The following is an 18,852-nucleotide window of genomic DNA, read 5'->3' on the forward strand; positions in this document are numbered from 1 at the left end:
TGTTGTTGTTGTTATTATTGTTGTTGTTGTTGTTGTTATTATTGTTGTTGTTGTTGGTGGTGGTGGTGGTGTTATTATTATTATTATTATTATTCTCAAGCGTGTCTTTTCAAAAATGCATGTTTACCCAAAAAAAAAGAAAAGAAAAAAAGAAATTCTAGGGAGTGTGGCTGACTTGAAATGAAGCCAGCAGTATGTATTCAGCAGATAGACTTGTGTGATTCTCTGATCCTCTCCCACCTCCAGCAGAACAGTGTGAAGCGCTTGAATCGAATAGACTAGAATGGAATTGAACAGAATAGAAGGCTGTCCATGGAGTGCACTTCTTATCGCGATTGGCAAATGACACACTTCCAAACACCGGTATGCAGGAGCAGTATCAGAGCCCGTTAACGTGGCTGGAGTGTGGTACGAGAGCGCATTGCAGCTGAAGCCTATCCAAACCTGTCAGAGGTAAGACCTGGGGGTGATTTATTTATTTATAAACCCATTTATTCATATCTACTGTGATATTTGTATGAAATGAAGATGATGATGGAAAGGGTGCGCTTTTAAGTGCGCAATCACTCCGCGTATTTCTAGTGCGCACTTTGGCTTATGTGGAAAGTTTCCACTTGAATTGTACTCTTTTCCAGTGTTCTAGTGGTTGGATTTTTTTTTCTGTTACGCAGAAATGATATGAATAGTGCTCTTTTAGGGTTTATTTTCAGCAAACGACCATAAAAGAGAAGTAACAAACCCAAAACGAGGCATGAAGCTTATAAATGCGGGTGCCAAACCCCGACAAAACAAACCAGCAACAGTCTGCTGCTCACTGGGTCTGAATCAACTGGATGAGATGTTTCAGATCCCATACTGGACCAAACTATACCGAGAATGGAGTTGTGATTGGATCTGAGCCACTTTAATGCTTTTTTAGGACTAGTTTTTATTGATTTTTTTTAAGGAAACGCCTGGAGTTGTTCATAAAGCAGTTCAGCATGTGTCATTCGACCTACTGTGTCATTTGATCTGATTTTTAGTTTTCTTTCATGTTGAATATTTCAGTTGAATGTATGAAAAAAAGCAGTGATATAACTATTTTTAAAAAATAAAAAAAGTTGCTTTCCATACAATTCCATGTATTAAAATTCCATGTATTATAATTTTTCAGATTTTCTCCAAACACATAAAAAACTTTAACTTCAAATTGAAATGTGAATTTATTCCGCAAGAAGGCAACAATCCAAAAACAGCACGCAAGTTGTCATCAATTCTCCATCATGAGCATTTCTGTCTCTACCAGAATCCAAAAGGACGGCGTATAACATCTGTCAGAGTTATAATATGCAATATTGTTTAGAGATATTGGAGAATTTTTGGCAAGTAGTACACCTCAGAGGCTCTAAGTGCGACTGATATTAGCTCCTCAGAAGTTCTTGCATCTTCATGGTCAGGTGTGTAGTGAGGACACATCCTGAATAGGATGCCAGTCCATCACAGGGCACCCCACACACACACACACACACACACACACTCATTCTCCCCATACAGTAGCTACAGTACACCCCATAGAGTAGCTAGTCCACCTACTGGTAGATTTGGGAGGTTGGAGGAAACCTGAGAACCCAGAGGGAGAACATGTGAGTCTCTGCAGAGACAGTAACCTGAGCTCAGGATTGAACCAAAGCCCTCAGAGGTGTCAGGCAGCAATGTTACCCACTGCACCATCATGCCGTTCATCATTTTATAGTTTATCTCCAAAGCATAAAGCGCTCCAATCATTTTAGGCTACTTGAGAAGGTCAGTAAGCTACTGAAGAACCATCTGTGAACCATAAAAACCTATGAAATTTGATGGCTTTCTTCATTTTTTCCTAAGGATATGCAGCATGAAGTACCTATTGCCAATTTCCTTGTCACACCACATACACAAGTATCCCACCCACTCTTTAAGAGGAGAGATGGAGGCTGGAACCTGTAAGCCATTATGGTAAATTATGGCACTCTGGTCTTTTTCAAACATACACACGGGTTAAATTATCACAATGAACAAAAAATAGTGTCAAATAGTGTATATATTATATAAAAACGATTTACCTGTTAATTTCGCATGATGTTTTGAAATTTTGAAATGAATATTTTCCTTTTATAACCAAGAACGCATGGTGGATGCAAATGGATGCACTGTAATAATACTAATACGTGACCAAAGCTGTTGCTGGTCCTCTTATACGATTTTAAAAGCCCAATATAGTTCTATTTATTTTGTAATGGGTGCTATTTTCTCCTTAATCCCACCAGAGAGGGTCGTTTTTCACTCATAATCTTCTTTAATTTGTTTTAGCCTCTCTGGTGTTGGCCCAGTGGCTTTCCACATGGAGGATATTAAGTTCCGTATATGGCATATTCAGCTCATTAACGTTGGCCTCAGAGGAACATGATTAGGAAACTAAAGCAGAGAGCCAAGCACTGATTATATCCACTGCTGTGGATACGGCACACGGCTTTGCAGTACTCTTCCATGTATTTATTGCATCGAGGTGTCAAGCAAGAATTTCACTTTTTACCAGTTTATGTGAATGAGGTCTAGGCCTGACTCTAATAAAGAAGACTTGGTATAATCCAAGATAATAGCAAAGCAGTTTGGGGTTAATGCTCTGTGATTGAATGTATTCCCAGCTTGCTCACAGTATAAGCTCCAGATCCACTACAGTCCTGACTCGGATAAAGCAGTTACTGAAGATACATTTATGAATGAATGAGTTAAGGTTTAAGAGCCAAGGATCCAACACTGACCCTCTGGTTGCCCTGCAGTTTGAACACAACCTACTTCACTTCCATCATCAAATACAAATACAGATACAAATGAGAATTTTTTTTTTACTTTCAGAACTTGCCAGAAGGCTTCAGACCAGGTGTATGCATCGGGACTGGGATCCTGCAGTCAAACCCAAACAAACAAAGGTGAGCTTATTACATTCATATGGTGCTTGAAAGGAAAGCAAAACACTCCAACCCAACTACAGCTCAATAACTGCAAAAAAAAAGACCAAGAATCTAGCACATAATGTTTGGGTAAAGAAAAAGTTAGCTGCATTTTTCTTTTTTCTCAATCTTTGCATGGGAAACGAGTTAACGGTGGTGCGCACGCATTTCTGATTTGCAGTGTCTGCAATATACTGCGGACATTATACAAGCGCCATGGCAACTCTGCTCCCGGGACGAGCGCCATCTTCGTCTGTCGTGTTCCCTTCATATTCGTGCGTGTTTTCAAGTTTGAGAAGTTCTTCTTCATGTTTCTAGTGTTTGTATTTGTGTAGTGCACTCCTTCAATGTTTATCTGAACGTGCATCCGCCTCTGACGCAATATCCGGACAGAGATGCACTATTTGGGTTTGATTTTTTATCCAGTAGCCTGAATTAAACCTAAAAAGCCATTTTCTACCACATTACTGTACATTTCTGTCCAGTGTTTCCAGGGCAAGGGGTAAGGTTCGGTATATGCTACGCCCACTTGTAGTTTAAATCTGATTATGAAAACATACTAATATTTTGAGCGGAGACAGTGGTATTGCGTTATACCGCTATATAACGTGTGGGTTTTTTTTATCCCTGATTTTGAACTGCCTCTTAGATGTAGCAACATCGATTTTTTTCTCTATGGTAATATCAACAGTTTCTGAATTTTAAGCAGAGGTTTACGAGACTGTCAATGCACTAAAGATTTTGTGTAAACAGCGCCTGATATTTTGCGAGGCCGGCCCCCTGTCTTTGCTTACTGCAGGGTAATCCAAACCAGGGCTGCTTTCTGCTGGTGATCATTAGAGCTGATGGTGATTTATGTAAGTGTTGAGTGCGTTTGCATAACCACCATAACCGCAGATGTACAAACACGCAGAATTACTTCACTTGTCATACTAATATTTACTACTGTGTACGTCTGGTCACTGTGCTTTGCCTGATTCAGTAGAAATAAAGCACGCACACCACATGAATAAGAGGCAATAACAGTGAATAGGGACATATAATTACTCTTTCTATTTATTCCACAAATTTGTGAATTCTCAAATCTGATTTCTATTAATGTAGTTATTGTAATACATTATCATGTAACAGCTAATTCACAGGACAGATGTGCAACATAGATTTATCTAAGACTATATAATAAACACATTAAAAAATGTGTTGTTATTTAACAAAGAAAAATATATAATATTTTTGGAAGGAGTCTCCAGTGTTAGCACTTGTGCCTATATAACTGTCCAAGGTAATGTTTTCTACCAAGGGAAAGTCTAAGCATGGGGTGTGTTTCTTGGTAGCGAGTTAAATTTTCTTGTCTTGTTAACTTCATTAGAAAGTGAGGGAAAGACAGCTGTTCATAGCTGCTGATAGCAGGAATCTGTTTCGTGGATGTTCCACGATATTCAATGGTATGACAAAAAGTATGCAGTTCTTTAATAACTAAAAACTTGTAATCATTGGCAAATTGCTCTATAGCTACTTTATGAAGTTTATAGGTCCTTTCTAAAGTTGAAAGGTTGCAGTTATGGCCACAATATGCTGTGCTTAAAACAAACTTTCTTCTATATTCTGAGGCAGAACCACTATTTGGATCCTTGAGTTATTTTTGGGAAGGGACGTGCACTGAGAAAGGCTGTAAATAAATAAGTGTCACCTTGGCAGGTACTTGGTGTGTTTGGAAACGCTGACTCATTTAAATCTCTGCTTTATGACATAGTTACTCCTCAGCTCGTATAAATCATCGGCACAGTCTGCAAGCGACCTTGTAGACTTTCCAACTCTGAATTACCATTTAAAAGGCTTTTTTATGGCCACAATTTATTTCAGAGCTCTTGGCAGGCTGTTTAGTATTTTTTAGGCCCGTCAAGCGGGATTCATGGTGTCAGACATGTGTTTGTTTTCCAAGGATTTAAACAAATGCTCGAATTTATGGCTGGTTATTGATTACATCGCTTCATTGGCTAACAATGCATGCAAAATGACAACAGTGGTGAGAAAATGAAGCTGTGCAGTGCTCCGATGAGCAAAATTTTATGATTCTCTCAGTTTCATAAGACACATTTATGTTGAAGTGTTATGTTATCGTAGCTAAGAGCCCGAAACCCAGAAACAAAATATCACACAAATATTGAGGGAATTACAAAAAACATTAATGTTGGCCAAGCAATTCAATTTAATTCATCAGGTTTTCATTTTTATTATGGACATGTACAGTATATGTGCATGGAACACATCCTATGGCCCATCACATGAGAAATGAACTGTCTGATTTATATTTGGTGTTATAGCCATGACAAAAACAGGCCATAATGTTTCTAAGTAGTGTATGTTCATCTGTGTGTTTTCCAAAGGTCATATTAGCCTATTAGCCTGAGCTTAACCTCTTCGAATGGAAGGTCCGGTAGGGAAGCATTATACACCCGAACTCTTGTTTTCACCTCAGTAGTTACACAGCAGTGAAAGAAAGCTAGTTTTTATTTGCTCAGTAGATGCTTGTCAATAATAGCATCAGCACAATGTAATTCTAAGGCTACAAATATACACACATTGAATTCACATATGTATACATTGAATTCTTGAACCTGATTGGTCAGAAGGTGTTGATTAAATTTCTATAACAGCGGCTCTGACACTAGTGCAAAGCAAAGCAAATCATACGTTGATACTCATGCGCTTGTTCTAATACGTTTCTATATACGTTATCGTTTCTATAGTAAAAGATGCTCCATATAATCTAAGCCTAATAATGAACAGATGTGTTCAATGTGTTGTTATTTAACAAACAACGTTTTCCGCCACCGGAAAGTCTTTATGACGGAGGGTTTTCCAGTTTCCCTGTAAAATGACAAGAAAAAAAGGAGGCTGGTGAAAAAACGATTGTTTATAGCTGCTACAAAGTAAGTGATAACAGGAACTAACATACTAATGTATGATAATGATGTTCATTATAAATACATATGAATAAAACTTGCTGTCATAGAAAAATAATCAACTTTGCAGTAATAACAGTAACTGTGCTTCATATTAAGCTGCATTACACCACCCTGTCACTAATTATTTTCCTCTAACAGTGCACCCCTCATGTTTTATTCCATACATATAAAACGTTTAGCTGGAAATTTTATGTTTTAATCCAAAGATATTCGATTTGAAGTTCTGTATCCCTTCACGCCTGACACTTGCAATGCGTCTTAACTAGGCCTACTTACTTGTCAGTCTGATGTATACGATCTACATGTGATCATAATTTCTTCCTCTGCAGATGTTTACTTTACTATGATTCAGATGAACGGGTTTCAAGCGTGAGCAAACCCAGACGATTTGGGGTTTTTGTTTTCTTTATTTATTGGTGATTTTTCAAGCATCTCTTCAGGGTGAACACTCCCATTAAATAAACACAAGAGGCATTAGATCATTGAAAAGGTTACACTGTGCTCAAGAATCCTGTTTGCTTTTAAGTGAATCTTACTCATAAACCAGGGTAAAGACATAAACGCATAATTTTAATGGAAATGTTTAATAATGTATATTTGATACTATATAGATTTGACTGATGATACGTTCTATTCTTTTCTAGGAAAACCACTAATGCTCGGTTATTAGTGTTCACCATGGAGGGCTTACACCGTGAGCCTTGTCAATTTGTGGGGGTTGAAACCAAAGCACATAAAGAAGCAGAGGATTTGGAAGAACCCACACTCCCTTCTGAGACTTGGAGCAAAAATTCAAATAAGGCTACAGGACCAGTCCATTCTTCAGAAGTGGTTGTTGAAGACTCAACCATTTCCATTCCTTTCTCTGAACCTTTGCTGGGTTTAATTGTGAAAATGCCAGCTTCCTTGCAACCTGTGTGCTTTGGCGGTAGTCCAGTCATGCTGCCTGTCGAAGTGCAACTAGCAGGGGGAGTAGAACCTCAAACAATAGCCACACCTATAATTACACCTACACCAGGCTGTCTCACTCTACCACTGATCTTTGATCAGCCACATATGCAGTATTTAAGCCCTCTGTCCTCATGTCCAATCACTGAACACCAGAACCTTCCCCAATCACTGCAGCAGAATAACGGACTCTCTCAGAACCTGTCTTTGCCAATGGGTCAGTCTCCGAGTGGCGAAGGGAAGTCAAATATATCTCAACCCTCTGAGAACACTGCCATGCTCAGCTCTGAATTTTTAGCTGCTTTACAAGAACTGTTTCCGTTCCTTAGAAATTACAGCTCCTCAGCTTGTCGAGAGAGTAATTCATTTCCATTAAATGCCTTCAGTTCAGGTTTCATCCCCCCAAACACCACTTTGTCACACCTCTATACTGGTTCTCCACTGGTTTCCTTGCTTCCTCCTGCCACCTTGCTAGTGCCCTTTCCATTTGTTGTTCCTTTGCCAGTGCCTCTACCTATACCAATCCCAATCCCACCCTTTCCAGACTCTGGTTCCCGCTTGAAAACAAGCAAAAGCACCCAGACTATGACAGAAGACATTCCAGTGTGTACCCACAACAGAATGTCTGGCTATGATTTCCTGCAGTTTCCAACACAGCCTCCCCCTCCAGTTTCTCAGGAAGAAGTGCTTGACCTCACAGTTAAGGTTGTGCCAATTCAAACAAAGCAGGAAGTCCAGTTTTCTTTCTGTCAAGACAACATTCTGGACCTTTCTGTGGCTAACAAATCATGCATTGAGACAGGCAAAGACACTAAACAAAAACATCATGGAAGGAATTCAACGAATGAAGAATCAACAAAGTTGATCCTGCCCGTGAAGCGTTCACAAACGCAAGCCACCAATCAGTCGAATGGTTACTCTGATGTAGAGTTTAGCATGCAATACAAATGGACAACAGAAGAGCGTTATGAAAATTATGCCTTAAAGTATTCAGGCCAAAATGGCAGAGTCATAACTCCAAAGCAGATACCAAGAGTCACTCGGTCAACCAAGGACACTTCAGTCATGTTTTGTGAGAAACTAGTAAGGCCACCACAGGGACAAGTTTTAAAGAACAGAGCTGTCAAGCAAAAGAGAGTGAACTCTCAGAATATAAACATTCCTCCAATCAAGAAACAGCATTTGATGACATTTCTTCCTACCAAGTAGATTCCTGATTGAGATATTGGATTGAGCTTTTGCAGGACCATTCTTCAGAAAACTTTATTAGAACCTTAACTGGGTTTATTTCCCAAATTTCCATCTTCCTTGCAAACTGGCTGCATTGTTGGTAATCTAGTGAAGTGAAGTGACGTGTAGCCAAGTATAGTGACCCATACTTGGAATTCGTGCTCTGCATTTAACCCATCCAAGTGCACACACACAGTAGTGAACACACACCCGGAGGAGTGGGCAGCCTTTTTTTTTTTTTTTTTTTTTGCTGTGGTGCCTGGGGAGCAGTTGGGGGTTTGGTGCCTTGCTCAAGGGTCTCACCTCAGTCATGGTATTGAGAGTGGGAGAGAGCGCTGGTCATTCACTCCCCCCACCTACAATCCCTGCTGGACCTGAGACTGGAACCCATGACCTTCAGGTTCACCATCAGGGTACAAGTCCGAGACTCTAGTCAGGCCCCCTAGTCAGGCCACGACTGCCCCCTAGTCAGGCCACGACTGCCCCCTAGCCAGGCCACTTCACTTTAGATTCACTTTAGATCTTAGATCAGCCATATCTGCCATATTTAAGCCCTCTGTCCTCATGTCCAACCCCATTTACTGCAGCAGAACAGTGGACTCTCTTAGAACCTGTTGGATTGCCAATCCCGTTGGATCGACCTCAGAATGGAAGGGAAATCAAACATACACTATACAGCCAAAAGGTTTAGCTGTTTTACAATCGTTTCACTCTCTTAGAAAGCAAAAGATGGCGAAAATATAAACGCACCTCAACACCACGTAATGACATTTTTCCTGGCAGATTGATGCATCTTGGGTTTGCATCTCTGACTGAGATATAATTTTTTTTCTTTGTGCAAGTACTTAAAATTTCTTTTAGGTTTAGAAATGCAAACTATTAGAGCTTAATCATATGAATTGATTTATACATTACGTATTATTTTCTTATGTATTTACTAACGTGTCAACCCTAACTCCTGTTTTTTGTTAACTTGATATCTTCAGATTTGGAATTTGCAAGTTTGCAAAACTATAAGAATATGTTTTCCAGGTTTTCTGGATAAGAGCGTCTACCAAGTTTAGAACAGCTGTAATCAATATGAAAGGTTTTTTTCAACTAGCTGTCATTGATATGATCCTTGGTGAAGGCCCAAGTTAAATATCAATACCTGCTACAGCGATAAAGCTACATTAGCTTTTTTAAGAAGTAAAACAAGGCATAAACAATATTGTTTTGAAATTTTATTACTAGAAATAATGGAAAAGTACTGGAAATGGCTATATTTTTAAATGAGGTCAAACATAAACCCTCTTTTCAAGTTTTGTTCCAGTGAAATATATGAAAGAAACGTGACCATTTTTTAATGCAAGCAATTTACGCTATTGTAGAAAAGTATACAAATAAATGAAAACTTGAACCTGAGAATAACAGAAATGTAGGGATGCCCTAAGAACTAACACACGTATAAAAGTATACTTTTTTTTTTTTTTTTTTTTTTTTAGAAAAGCAGCATTGTGCTCATTAAGATTGACATTTCATCAAAACACAGAAATATAAAACCATATGCAATGCAAAAAAAAAAGCAAAAAAAAAAAAAACAAGAGATCGCTTAGCATAAAATGGCTGGGATTAGATTATTGTGACCAAGCTGAGAAACAATCATCTCAGTCACATGTGAAGTCAGTGTGAAGTCAGTGTGATCATTGTTTTAGTAACATGGTGCCCCTTATATGGATTTACAGTTAAATTCTATGGCAGCAGAACAGAATTTCACCCCACCAACAAACAATGTGCGTATTTGCGTATATATTTCTCCGCTGCTAAATTCACAGCCTGGGATTATTCTTAATTAATGAACTAATTCTTAATTTTAATAAGTGGTATCCTATGTATAAAAAAGGTCCGATGGTCAACAAAGAGCTCTTGGGTGTCTGTTTTTTCAGCTGAAACCACAGACGTCTTCAGAAGCTTTTTTGTAAACTTTAACCCGTATATAAAATTGTGTAAATCGTATAAATAAGGATGAATTGTATATAGACATTTAAGTCAATTTAGAAGATTTTATTCTAAATTGACTGCAAAATGATGGCGTGATTTCACAAGTGGATAAATAAATGAAAAGCAATGAAAAACACTGGCATCCTGAGGAGTAATAAATTAACAAAAAAAAAAAGTAAGTAAGCAGTCGTTCCAGTATATTTAAACTGAATTGTGCTAACATCCTCGACTTTTATACTATATTTTATACTATAATGGATAATGAAAAATGGATAGCTGCCTTTTATATTTTGGCTTATGATGATGTCTTTTTTGCAATAAAAGTGTTCCTGATTTAACAGTAGAAAATTTGTTTAAATATAATTATAGTAAATGGTTTTAAGTGGTTATTTTATAACAGCCTTGTTTGAAGTTACAGATTTTTGTTCACATATAAAAGAGCATGTAAATCTCTCTGCTAAATAATACATGATGGTTCATTACCCATTACCTCCTGTGTGATTTTTTTTTTTTTTTCCTTAAATCGCTATTGAAATGGGGGGGGGGGGGGGTTTACAGTGTCAGCATGGTTCTGTCACATAGACAAAGAAATCCTTTGGGATTCAGCTTTAGTCCAGCTGCTGAATAGTTCCTGCATTGTTCCTTCTCACAAAAGGAGGTGCTGAGGTCGGTAGTGGCAGTATTTAACCCGCGTTTGTGTCTAAGATGATCCCTATATAAAATTAGTGTAGTGAGAGGAGCATTTTGTCCCCCTGCTGTCTAAAAGACTCTTTGACAACGATTTTGGCTCTCACAACCTTGACGGTTTGCTTCGTATTGTGATTGTTGTTGCTTGTTTTTACGATGTTCACACTTCAACTAGCCTTATTTATTAAGCGCAACTTTTTCAATACAAGGGTTTGGTATTTACTCCAAGCAAATCCATCTTCAGGTCCTCATCCGGTTCTAACTCCAGGAGGACTTCATGCGCTCGGATGCCCCCCGCTGGAGGCCGTGTGCATACGCTGTGCTCGAGTGAAGCCAGCTACAGTTTGCCCTGTTTAAGTTTTTCAATATGATGGCACAGTTTGAGAGCAGGCCCCAGCTTCAGGCCCATGTACTTCATGATCATGTCACTTCGCAGCAGCATTAAAGCCTTGCCATCGATCTCCTGCAAGCATAAAACAGCAGCCGGTGAAATACTATTTAATAAGTGTGTTTTCATGCAGTCATGACATGTCTGATAGGAAATGGCTGAGATATTTTATATCATGTGTAAACAGCGCCTACATGCTTCCTGAAGAGTTCAGCATGAGGCGCTAGGGCCTGAGGGTCGGCATCCCGCACAAACTGCATCACTTCCTCTATGCTCCATGAGGACGGGCTTTTGTTGGACGTCTCTCGCTCAGCTGTCTGGTGATCTGGACCGGTGGTAGAGCTTGCAGCTGAACAAACAAACACACACACACACACACACACATATATATATACAGTCTATCAGTATTGTTCCACTTGTACTGAATATTAAAATAAATATATAAAAATGCTATACGAAGCCATTGCATTGGTTTAATTTACATCAATAAGGCTTCTGTATTATATTTACATTAGTAGAACATCTTCGTTCGTTTTGTGCCAATTTGTTTTATTGAATTACTCACATGCACTACAGAAAGATCTCACACACTGACACAATGCATGAAGCACAAATGCACACACACACACACACACACACACACACACACACACACAGATTCAGCTGATCTACAGCATGATAAAATATTATCTTGAGTGTATGAAAGGGATTGTTGGTGGCATAACAGTCATCCCACAAAGCAATGACATTAAAAGGCCACACACTCCTGACATCTCTTAGTCATAAAAGTAAATGTTTGTAAATCCAAGCTCTCTTACATAGCGTACCTTCCACTCGTCTGAGCATGCGTGTGGTGGCCAGCTCGGATGGGTTGGAGGCGACGCGGCGCAGAGGGGGTTGCTGGGGAGTGTAGTGCGGGCTGTTCCCGGCTGGATTACGATGCTCGGCTGTACTGCGCGGCGCAGGAGGCCGGGATGGCACAGAACTGGTGTCCATGGGCTCCTCGGAGAAATGCTGCTCAGTAGAGACACCATTTTCCGAGGGGAGTGTTTCTGCTGAGAAGAAGCAGGGACAGGGGAGACAGCGGTCCAGGCTTAAGTGTGTACTTACTTTGGGCCAAAGTATATGACAGTATTACAGAGACTACACTCTAAGGGGCTGTTTACACGACAACGTTTTCAGCCAAAAACGGGAAACTTTTTATGCGTTTTGCATGTTCGGTTACACGACAACGGCGTTTTGGGGACTGAAAACGCATATTTTTGAAAACGCCGTTGTCTCGTATCATCTCCATGTAAACACCCAATACGGGAATCTTTGAAAGCGGTGACGTCATGCGCCGTTTTTGACTACATTGTTACTGTAAACGTAGCCTAATGATCTGATTCAAAATGATAAGAAAAATGGGCCTGTTTTTCTTAGGACAAACCAAACAAAAAATTCCGCCCGAGTTTCGTCGAAGCTGATTTTCTGTGACTCATGTCCATATGATGATAAATGCAATCATTTGTAAATTATCAAGCGAATTACTGTACATACGCCCACAAAACTCCATAAAAGGCAAAGCTCACAGAGAGCTGAAAACAACAAAATGACTACTAAATGGTGAAAGAACACCTCCTAAACATGGCATGCACTAAATATTCCAGTAATGCAGCTCGGCCATTGCAGTGTGTCGGCTACCACAGACATACACCAGCCCTTCCTCCTGTTATAGGGTTCCATTTGCATTGTCTTATTTGTTTAAATTCATAGTTTTCATTGGATTGTTTTTATGAAACGGCAACATTTCACAAAAAGTTCTACATTTTTGTGTGTAATTAAAATAAATAAGTGTTTTAAACGTGACAGTGTAATATACAGTCAGTAGACAGTATATTGAAGCCGATGAACTGAGATCACAATCGTGAGTCTTCTTGTACATAAATTTTCACAAATTCAGGAGCTCTTGTAGAAAAACGGAAAACATCAGACAGCAACATGTGGTGTTTTTTTTTGGATTATTACGTATACACACACCACACTACACACAAAAAAAAAAAAACATTAAACCAAAGGCTGTCAAAGGCCTTACGACGTCTGTGGCACTTAATTAGGTAACAATGTGGGTGCTTTAATTAAGCATCGGGGGGCTGCGGGAGGGATTTGAAATGGATGAATACTGAGGCACTCGTTGCTTAATGAGGGAATGAAGAGAGGCGGCGAACTCTTGCCACGGGCTTTTCAGCTGCAGCAGCAGGAAACACTCTATCCCGCCAATTAACTTGAATGCTAATGCAAGATACTGTAAGAGGCACTGGGGTGTGAGGCCAAAGACAGCACTCATTCAGCTCTGTGTTAAGCCGTGAGGTTAAACTATGTCTCTGTCCTATATAGCAACAGTGCTCTGAAAATCTGTACATAACAATTACGGCAGCAACAGAGGCTCGGTCTAGTTTAGTTAAAGAAGCTATTTAAATTTGGGTGCTTTAGTGAGGACAACGAGCCAACCCTGACAGCAGGATAACCACGGTTTTAAACCATAAAAATACCAAATTAAACTGGATGTAAACACGTACTACCGACTTGTATGTGCATTAACAGTCTAGGATGGGTTTCTCAAAACGTTTGCAATGCTAAGTACGTCATTATCTCGTTCGCTAGAACGTTCTTTAATTAATGAGCGTTTCCCGAAACCTTTCGTAACTAACGAAGTATATAAATGCATTCGTAAACTAATGAGCAACCTGACCCATTCATTATACACTAAGTACTTTGGTATCCGGATTGCATGAGTTCCACCTCAAAAAGACAGAGGCCGCTAATTTCTATACGGAAATCTTCCATTTTTATAGCGGAAGTGTGATCTATTGCCGTAGTGTTAACTTGATTTATCTGTTAGTTTTGTAGTGGGTAGCATAGCTACCTTACAATGCTAGCATTTGAGGTTTGAGTGCCTGTGTGGGGCTACACATCATTTTTATTAATCACATTAGCTGTACAAAAACAAATAAAGCAAACTGCATTTAAAACCTGACATGTTGATGTAAATCCAACAAATGGAACCAACCAAATTTAACGTAAGTACGTACAACTCGTTCGTTCCATCTCTTAAAATGAATATTTTCAGGAAACCCTCGCAAATCGTGCTCGTACTTAATGTACGTCTTTTTTTAAGATGTTTCTTCTTCGCTAAGATTCATCGTTAGCAGAAAAACCACGCCTGATTAGTTCTATGCAACTGATAAAGACGTCAACAAACATGTGAACCTGGAATCCAACCAGGGAAGTGGACATAAAGAGTGTTTACCATCAATGAGCTCATGAGCATGCAGTTCAGCTAATGATCACATGAGACTTGATTTGCTCCTAAATGCTGCTCTGAAAGCATCATTCCGCTTCATAAACTTTTGCAACGTATGTAGTTTTTTTCCTCTTTAAAATGACTTTAATTACTTCTGGTTGATAAACCATCATTTTTGACAATTTTGCATGAATAATTATGCAAACTTGAGTTTAAACCACTTCTGAAACAGGCCATATTTGGGCCAGATATTAAGTTAAGACAAACAAAGCCGGTATGAGTGTACCTTCTGAAGAGTGTGTGTCTGTTCTCGGTGGGTTGGTAGGAGTCGGAGTGCTATAGGTGGACGAGTCTCTGGTGAAGCGTCTGCTACCCCGGACTATAGATAACGCTTCTGACGTCTCTTCCTTCACTGCAAGACGGAAAGCAGAACGGTTATCATTTATTAATTTGCAATTAAGCAACATTCTGTAAGGTTGGTTGAATAAAATCAAAAACATTTGCGTTTCCATCAACGATTTTTGATATTCTGACCAAATGTACAGTATGTAGCTGTTTTCCATAGGTAAAGGTGATATGCGATGTCATATATTCCCAATGTATTCGTTACCACATTAACATTTGTTAGTTAGCACGAAAACCTGCATGCAATATGGAGTCTCTCTCACTCACGTACGCCTTCACGTACCTGACTTGCTCCTGTCGTAGGCGTTGTGTGTGTTAGCGGTGAGGGGACTGAACGGCTGGCTGCTGAACAGGTTGTCAGACTGCAAATGGTGACACAGGGTCTCGAGGAAGCGCAGCACGAATGAAGCACTGGAGGCTCGAGGTAACTTAACGTAGTGGATCCCTCCGTCAGAGCGAACTGAGAAAGTGGGCAAAAGAATATACAATAAATAAAAGTTACACCGAGACTGAAGGAGAAGAGGCTTGAACTATCACATTATTTGGCTTGTACGTACAGTATATAATTACTGACTGTAGCCCGTGTTTTGCTATGTACAATGTCAGCCATTTTCTATGCCATTCATTAATAGAAATGGACCACAATAGGACCACTGCTGACCCCTAGTTAAAGAATTTTATACCACAGTGCTAAATTCTCCACAATGGGTCAGGGTGTGTTGATTAATTTTCTACAGCTCTGGCTGCAAGGCAAATCACAGGTTTATATTAATGTACTTCTGTTTCTATAGTAACAATTCTTTCATACGGACTTCACACAAATTAAGCCTAACAAAGAAAACATTGATTTAACAAAGAAAAAATGTATCATCGTTGATACGGTGAAGCTTTCTGTCATGACACATTTATTTAATCTTTGTTAAAGGAGTCTCCAGTTCCAGCGCTTTTTTTTTTAAAGGTAAAGCTGTAACTTTCAAGACGAGACAAGACTTGCGATTTTACGGTAATATGAAAATCTGTCTTAAGAGAGAACATGAAGGAGCAACTGTTTATAGCTGCTATGATGTAAGCGATATCATATCAGGAACTAACTTGTTTTTGGATGTTTCAAATACAACATTAACTATAAACGGATAAAAAAAAATCACTGATAGGAAAATATTAATTATTTCCCTATAACAGAACATCCATCCTGTTATCTTCTGAGCAACAGAGTAGTGCTGATAAACAGTTAACAAATTAAATTAAACGTAACTAATGATTAATTGTATTTATGTACTTTATTCCACCTTCACAGTAAACATAGCAGTCCTGTAATAATGCAGCTATTTAACACTGAACGTGGGTCAGTTAAATTGAATTAATCCAAATTATGTTTCCGTTTGCCTGTCAGACTATAAAAAAACAGTGTATATGAATTTACAGAACAAATTGTGACTTTGATATATGAAAATTGTGACTAAAAGACACTAACAATCATTTAACACTACAATATGAACTACAGAAAATAGTACTAAAGATTTCTTCTTCTTCTTATTATTATTATTATAGAATAGTACATTATCGTCATCTACAGCTACTGATTTGTGCACCGTGCATGGTGTGTATGAGTTACGCTATAAGTCTATAAGTCTATAAGTCATTCAGAAATTACCCAGGTTGCATTTGTTCGTTTTGTTTGGCACGGCAATGCAAAACCCAGCTGCACTACATATAAGATCCTAAGTGTAACTGTTTGGTTGGTTATTTTACCGTTGAATGTCTGTGATATGATGCAATATCCGTACAAACTTATGAGCACATGCAACATGAAGGCTGCTAAACACCGGACCAGACAAGCGCGAACTAGAAAACTCTCCAACGTCTGTAAAGTAAAACTCATCTGCCGGCATTTTCCTTATCCAGTGTGTTATGACTTTCGTGGTGTGAACAAGAAGACAACAGTGTGCCGTATGTGCTACACGCTCTTTTCATACAGTGAGCATGCTAGCACACCTACACACACATCGCAGCTCAGTTTCACTGCTATTCAGGTTTCCTTACGCATCCACACAAATGCAATTTCCAAACGGTTCCCATTTCAGGAGAAACTTCATTTGCACTTCATTAGCAATGCTAATTCGATCTCATTTCTGAAAGACTGTTTTGCATAAGGACATGATACATTCCCATGCAAATACTCACACGCACTCACTCACTCACTTTCAGTAAGCGCTTTATCCTGGTCAGAGGTGCAGTGGATCCTGAGCCTATGCCGAGACGCACCCTGGATGGGACACCAGTCAGTGTCTTAGGGCGCCGTGCACACACATTCACACACTCGTTTACACCCCTAGGGGTAATTTCTCTTAGCCAATCAACCTATTGGCATGTTTTTGAGAGGTGGGAGGAAACCAGAGAACCTGGAGTAAACCCAGTGTGAACACAGGAAACAAGACGACCTGCTGTGTCATCGCGTTGGCCCCTCCCCCCCATGCAAACAAATATTTGCAAATTATAATTTGAATTTTACTGAGCTAGATCAATCTGTGTAGCGTATATTTGCATGTATACAAACATCAGACCTCGAATAAAATTTTGAACTGAAGATGTGTGTATAATTACACACATTATACTTCATTCCCCCCCCCCCCCCCCCCCCCCCCCCCACACACACACACACACACACACACATTTAATTCACTTTAATTCAGCAGCAGTTATTTGGGTCCTCTTGTGTATTTGCAATATGAGGGACATTCCTTTGTCACTATTCCCAGTCTTCAATGGTGAGAGTTTGGCTAAATTAAGGAAGCAGACCATCACAACAGATGGCCGGCCACCCACCCACACACACACACACGCACACACACACACGCGTATGTATATGCTCCCCCCCCTGAGACGAGCCCCAATCTAATGCTCCTAACCAGGTTACACACAATGTCATTCTTGATTACCATCAGCGGAGCAGACAGGCTTCCTTTTCCCACAAACACACCATGAGCTGCTTTTCTTTATAGGATTTTCTCTTATTAATTCATACGGACACATGAGCTTTCCAAATCTCATATCAGCGCAGACACGCGGACACAATTTTATCTGGGAAAGTAATATGGTCGTATTTCATACACACAGGCTTGGTGTATGAGGAAGGATGTGTAGAATTTATAGTCAAGTCTTCAAATTTTGGCTCGCGCAACAACTATATTGCGAATTTTTAGATTTAATTATGGGTTTAACCCACAACACACACACACACACTCCTACCTCGGATGATCTCTCCGCCGTCTGACTGGGACTGCAGGAAGCTGAAGAGAGTTTTGGGCTGGTACGCGCAGTCCACACACGCTTGCACGGCGTGCTGCAGCACCGTGTTCACCGGGCCTGGTCCGAAATGATCCGGCAGCTGCAGCATCAGCTTTCGGTCCAGATGTGGGCCGCACTCGCCATGCTTGTTCACGTACACACACACTAAAAAAAAGAGAGAGCAAGATCTGACATCTAAACAGAATACATACTGCAGCAATACATAATGCTGTTTCCATGTTATTTATTTACTCAAAAAAATGTTCCGCCTCCAACTGACGTCCCTTTTGGTGTAAATGGCCTTAAAGGTCATATTGATTAACACAGGAGTGTATTGGAGGCAGCAGCTCTGTGGTGCACAGTGGGCTCGCTGCATCTAATGTCAAAGGGGTTTAATCTTATAAGTAGTGGGAAACACGCTGAATCTGTTGCCCGTGGTAACCAACCATACACTACAGATGTTTAAAATCCAAGAGCTGCATTTGTTTAAGGCCACATATATTCAAATTTCAATTATCAATACGTTAAAATTGTAAATATGTCATTTCAGACACAAGCTATTTTAAGGTCCATTCGACACACTAAACTTGATAATTTTATAGTATTCCCACACTTTACCAGTAACGCTGCGCTTTCTTGTTTTCCCTAAGCTTTACGTTTATTATCCTTACACTGAAAAATCTGCCATCTTGCCCTCGCGTAGATTTT

General features: G+C 39.6%; 2 protein-coding genes across 6 annotated transcripts in view; one reads left to right on the forward strand and one right to left on the reverse strand.

Annotated features, from left to right (window-relative positions):
- The first annotated feature begins 211 nt into the window (after window positions 1-211).
- Window positions 212-8,839, forward strand: si:ch211-161f7.2 (retinoic acid-induced protein 2). Its single transcript, XM_026947802.3, has 3 exons — window positions 212-453; window positions 2,872-2,945; window positions 6,580-8,839. The coding sequence occupies exon 3, from the start codon at window positions 6,614-6,616 to the stop codon at window positions 8,090-8,092; it is 1,479 nt and encodes a 492-aa protein (XP_026803603.3). The 5' UTR covers window positions 212-453; window positions 2,872-2,945; window positions 6,580-6,613; the 3' UTR covers window positions 8,093-8,839.
- Window positions 8,840-9,245: 406 nt separating this feature from the next.
- The window catches only part of scml2 (Scm polycomb group protein like 2), a 35,379-nt gene continuing 25,772 nt past the window's right edge, over window positions 9,246-18,852 (reverse strand). For 3 of the 5 annotated variants that reach the window (XM_026947745.3, XM_034299846.2, XM_026947746.3), the window contains exons 10-15: window positions 18,106-18,309; window positions 15,140-15,316; window positions 14,738-14,863; window positions 11,987-12,223; window positions 11,363-11,517; window positions 9,246-11,243 (exon numbers count right to left, since the gene is read on the reverse strand). In XM_026947745.3, coding sequence (XP_026803546.1) covers window positions 11,118-11,243; window positions 11,363-11,517; window positions 11,987-12,223; window positions 14,738-14,863; window positions 15,140-15,316; window positions 18,106-18,309 — 1,025 coding nt within the window. In that variant the 3' untranslated portion in view covers window positions 9,246-11,117. The remainder of the gene's footprint in view (window positions 11,244-11,362; window positions 11,518-11,986; window positions 12,224-14,737; window positions 14,864-15,139; window positions 15,317-18,105; window positions 18,310-18,852) is intronic. The other 2 variants (XM_034299847.2, XM_034299848.2) reach the window with 2 other exon arrangements.

The sequence above is a fragment of the Pangasianodon hypophthalmus genome, chromosome 25 (genome assembly GCF_027358585.1).
Source record: "Pangasianodon hypophthalmus isolate fPanHyp1 chromosome 25, fPanHyp1.pri, whole genome shotgun sequence".
NCBI classification, from domain to species: domain Eukaryota; kingdom Metazoa; phylum Chordata; class Actinopteri; order Siluriformes; family Pangasiidae; genus Pangasianodon; species Pangasianodon hypophthalmus.